The sequence below is a fragment of the Prinia subflava genome, chromosome 2 (genome assembly GCF_021018805.1).
Source record: "Prinia subflava isolate CZ2003 ecotype Zambia chromosome 2, Cam_Psub_1.2, whole genome shotgun sequence".
In the NCBI taxonomy this organism is placed as follows: Eukaryota; Metazoa; Chordata; class Aves; order Passeriformes; family Cisticolidae; genus Prinia; species Prinia subflava.
The window spans coordinates 252,369-257,144 of record NC_086248.1 but is presented as its reverse complement, the minus strand read 5'-3'; the positions used below and the strand labels follow the sequence as shown (position 1 = coordinate 257,144).

The window sequence follows — 4,776 nt, the reverse complement described above, 5'->3', positions numbered from 1 at the left end:
AGGGGGGTTGTGGTCCCTCCAGCTGGGAAGCCACCCACGGCTGCATGAGGGAGCTCTAGAGCCCCACCAGCCCCAGGCCCGCTGGTCAGGGCTGGCTGAAGCAAGCTGTGCAAGTCAGTGTCCAGCCTGGGATAAATATCTCCTAGGAGGGATCGTCCACTACAATCCTTGCCAGCATGGCCTTCCAGCTCCAGGGCTCTCATGCTGTGGTGGAATTTCCCCTTTCAAGTCCCAGTGGCCACTGCACAAGCAGCTGGAGCAGGGCCTGGAGTGGGGAATCTCCAGCCTTGAGCTCATTCCCAAAGTCTGCACTCCCCAGCTCCGTGTCCCCTCGGAGCAGCCTCCTTCCAGAGCCCCTGGGTCCCAGAAGGCAGCTCAGGTGAAATCTGCACACTCTGCCGGTGTTGGGAGCCTGTGCTGCCTGCGCCCCCGCCTGCCCTGGGCACTGCCCCACAGTGTCACCTCCCACGCCGTCCTCGCCAGGTACCCCACCAGAACCGCTGCTTCCTCTCCAGCCCTGCCACGCTGCCCTGCCAGCGGGTCTTGGGCTGTTGTCACAGAATTTCTGCCTGGTTTGGGTGGGAAGGGACGGCCAGTCCCATCCACTGCCACAGGCAGGGGCACCTTCCACAGACCAGGCTGGGGGTCCTGCTGAGGACCAGGCCACCCACAAGGAGGCTGAACCTCCCCCAGCTGCCTCAGAGGGCTTCATCCCCTCTTGGGGGATGCCCAAAAAACAAAAACAGCCCACCACCGTGCCCCCTCCCCGCCCACTCAGCCCTGACCCACTCAGCAGCCCCGTGTGTCCCACAGAGGTTTCCCCCACTGCTGGTGCTCCCACGTGGGGGTTGTATCCTCCCACGAAGGGTCTGTGTCTGTCCCTGCCACAGCCCCCAGCCTCGGCCCCCTCCTGCCTCACCTGCAGGTGGGTGCAGCCCCCTGTGCCGGGCTCACGGGTGGTGGGGACCCCCCGTTCCCATCCCTCTGCCCCAATCGCTTCCCACTGCTCCCACCTCTGGGGGCCGTGAGCATCGCGCCCCCCTGAAGGACACGGTGTCACCTCCTGTCCCCGCACACTCAGCCTTGTTCCCAGTGCTGCTGGCCCAGCTCATCCTGTCTCCTGCTGCTGAGCCCTTTCTCCCCTTCCAAGGAGCCCTTTCCCTCTTGCAGTGAGTCTGTCTGTCCCTTCCTGGTTAACCCATTCCACCACTCCCAATGTCTGTTTCCCCATTCCTGGTGAGCACCTTCCTCATTCCCGACAGACCCATTCCCTGCTCCCGGTGAGCGTTTCCTCGTTCCCACCGAGCCTATTCCCCTGCTCCCCATTTTTGGGGAGCCCATTCCCAGTTTGCCCAGTCCCTGGCCCTGCACGGCCCCAGCGCCCCCACCCCGCACTCGCTCACGCCTCGGGTTTCCACCACGTTTTATTACAAAACCGCTCCCGGGGCCGCTCCCGGGGCCGGTCCCGCCCGCAGCGCTGGGGCCGGGGCGGGTTCAGCCCGTGCCGCTGTCGGTGCCCCGCGGTGCAGCCCGAGGGTCCCGGGGGTTCGGGGTGTCCGGAGCTCTGGGCTCAGCGCCCCACGGCGTCGAGGATGCGGCGATTGGAGTCGGCGCGGGCGCGCTGGCTCTGGGCGCGGGCGAGCAGCAGCAGGTGCCGCAGCAGGTGGAAGGTGAGGTCGATGGAGAGCGGCGGCTCGTCCCGCCGCCCTCGCCACGGCCCCGGCGGCGGCGGCGCCAGCGGCGGCCACAGCGGGCGGTCCTGAGCCCCGGTCCCGACCGCCGGGATGGAACCGGCGGCCGCCGGGATGGAGTCGTCGGTGGTGGCGGGGCGGGCGGCGGCGGGCGGCGGGCGGGCGAGCAGCAGCAGTAGGGTGAGCAGTGCCCGCCTCATCCTCGGTCCCTCCGCACCTACGGGGCCAGGGCTTCAGCGCCACAGCGGAGACCGGGGCGGCTGCGGAGGCCCGACGGGAACGGCGGCCCCGAGGCGCGGGGACCGTCCCGCGGCGGAGCCCCCTCCGTGCCCAGTCCCGTCCCCTCTGCGCGCCCCCGGCCCCGGTGCTGTCCCTGCCCGGTCCCCCCGCCCCGTCCCGTACCCGGTGCGCTGTGCCCGTGCCCTGTTCCTGCCGGTGCTGGCGGAGGGAGCGCAATCCGTCCCGCGGGAGCTGAGCCGGCGGCGCGGCCGGGGGTTATATCGGCCCGGGAGCCCGGGCTGACGTCAGCGCCGGGCACGCACCGGGCGGCGGGGGCGGGGGGAGCGGGGGCACCGGGGCGGCGGGAGCGGGCACCGGCGGCGGGACGGGGTGGAGGGGCAGAGGCAGAGCCCGCTCTTCCCGGTTTCGGGAGCCACCACTCCGGGTCTTTTCTGACGCCCACCAAAGAGGCACGCCGGGGCCGGTAAGGACGGGTGTCCTCGGCTCTGCTAACCCTCGCTTCCCCGGTCCTCCGGTTTCCCCGGTCGCCCCGGTTCCCCTCCCGGCCCTGCTGCATCCCCAGCCCCATCCTCCGCCGCTGTCCGCGGTGCTGAACGGCCGGGACGCGCTCGGGGCACCGGGGCCGCTGACCGGGGCCAGCCGGTGAGACATACAGGTGAGCTCCCGGTGAGCCCTCGGTGAGCTGCACCGGGCTGGGCCGCGGCTGCTCGGCGCGGAACCCTCGCGTTCCCGGGCGGAACGGCCGCGCCGAGCAGCGGCGTCCCGGCAGGGACCCCGGGCGCGGGGGGATCCTTGGGCGGGGGCTGGGGACACCCCCAGCACCGGCAGTCCGGGGCAGGACGGTCACGGGGGGACCCCAGCTCGGCTGTGGGTCCGTGTCCCGAGCAGAGCGGGCGGTGCCGAGGTCAAGGCGCGGGGCAGAGGCCGCAGACGCCCCGAGCTCGGCGGCAGCACCGGCCAAGTCCTGTGAGTCATAGAATGAAGGCACCGGAGCCGGCAGCGCCGTGCTGGATGCAGGGTGTTCCGCCGGGGCACCGGCACCGCTGCCAAACGGTGAGGTGGCAGCTGGGGCTGCACAGCCCTGCTGGCAGCGCCGCGAGTGGACCACGCTGCCGGCATCCCCCGAGAGCTCCACACTGCCGGCATCCCCCGAGGGCTCCACACTGCCGGCATCCCCCGAGGGCTCCACACCACTGCCAGCAGCCCCCGAGGGCTCTGCAGGCTTCAGGAACCTCCCGAGTGCTCTGCACACTGCCAGCAGCCCCCTGAATGCTCTGTACACTGCCAGCAGCCCCACAAGTGCTCTGCACACTGCCAGCAGCCCCCTGAATGCTCTGCACGCTGCCAGCAGAGCGTAGCTGAGCTGACACCCAGCGCCAGTGCTGGTGCAGGTGCCACCCCAGGCTCCCTCCACAGTGCCAGTGTGGGGCGCAGCCGGGCACGGGGGCTCGGCCCGGCCCCTGGCACGGTGTGTGCCACCCCCGGCGGCACGGGGAAGGCGGGCACGGCCCTGCCCGCAGCGAGCAGCACACGGGGTCGTGCCCCCATGACGTGATCCCGCATGAGGGCTGGCACCTGGCACCGCTGCCTGCAGCGCCAGGGCAGAGCCCTCAGCAGGGGCTGGGCTCAGCCCCCCGAGCCCCAGCAGCCCCATGCTGGGGCGGCTGCCCCTGGGGACAAGTGGCTCATTCCACGTGGCTCTTGCCATGCTCGCTGCTCACTCACTGCTGACAGCGAGAGCCTCCTGCACCCCCAGAGCTGCAAGAGGCTCAGCACCTCAGAGCTGCGAACTCCTGCCACGCACAGCACCCACCCCACTGGCTGTAGAGAGCTTCAGCCCCACACAGAACACGAGACCCCCAAGCACTGGTGCCATCCGTGCATGGTCCCATCATCCGGCCCCAGCCCTGTGCTGCTCCACTGAGCACTGCCAGGGGAAAGGGGGCTGCAGCTGCAGCCCCTCCTGCTCCCTGCCTCACCCCTCAGGCCTGTGCAGGGTTTGCCTCCTCCATGTTTCATGTTGGTTGAAGCAGCCCCAAAGCTGGGGTCAGCACAGAACTAGACCGTGGGGAGGACGAGGGTGGAGGACAGAGGGTGAATCCCCTCCATGAAGACCACGCTGGCAGAGCCCAGGTGGTGCTGGCAGCACGGGGGTGGCTCTGTCCAGCTGTGTGGGGCTGCAGCAGCACAGGTGAGGGGCCGGGGCTCCACAGAGGTGAGAGGAACTACCGTGGTCCCACCAACTCCACCTGGAGCCCCTGGCTGGGATGTGCTGGGCAGGGACACTGTGGGAGCTGGATTGTGTCTGCTCTCTTCCACCATGGGGTGAGCCTGGGCACATCCCCAGGGGGGGCAGCACAGGCGGTGGCAGCTCCAGGGGCTTCTCTCTGGCACGACAGGCAGGCTTGTCTTGGACAGGGCACAGGTGGATCGTGCCCTGTCCCAGACACAGCTCCAGCCCTATCCCCAACCCCTTCTGGACCTTCCCTGGATCCACAGCCCTGCATCAAGCACGCCCTGACTGCCGGGGATCTCTGCACCCAGCATAAGTACTCTGGCTCCATTGGCCTCATTTCACTGCTCTGCAGCTGTGGAGGCACCATCACAGCCCTTGCAACAGCTGCAGTGGGACCTGGTGACCCCCTAAACCACCATCCCCCCTCTGTCAGAGTCCCCTCCCCTCCCCAGCAGTGGGGCAGACCACCCCAGCAGCCCGCAGACCCTGGCCCCACGCTCGGTGCCTTGAGGCAGAGGGGAGCTGTTGATCTGTAAGAGAACAATCGCTCTGGAACTGCATCTTCAGGGCCTGGGGGGCCACAAGCCCCAGGGCCATGGGAACCAAAAG

At 69.5% G+C, this 4,776-nt stretch overlaps 1 protein-coding gene across 1 annotated transcript; it reads right to left on the bottom strand.

Moving 5' to 3' along the window:
* Nucleotides 1-1,437: 1,437 nt before the first annotated feature.
* On the bottom strand, nt 1,438-1,895 carry UCN (urocortin). The gene has a single exon (XM_063422093.1). It carries the CDS (start codon nt 1,889-1,891, stop codon nt 1,571-1,573), a length of 321 nt encoding a protein of 106 aa, XP_063278163.1. The 5' UTR covers nt 1,892-1,895; the 3' UTR covers nt 1,438-1,570.
* Between the last annotated feature and the right edge of the window lie 2,881 nt (nt 1,896-4,776).

Excerpts from the sequence above, each read along its gene's own strand:
- UCN (XM_063422093.1), bottom strand. The coding sequence starts at position 1,891 with ATGAGGCGGGCACTGCTCACCCTACTGCTGCTGCTCGCCCGCCCGCCG.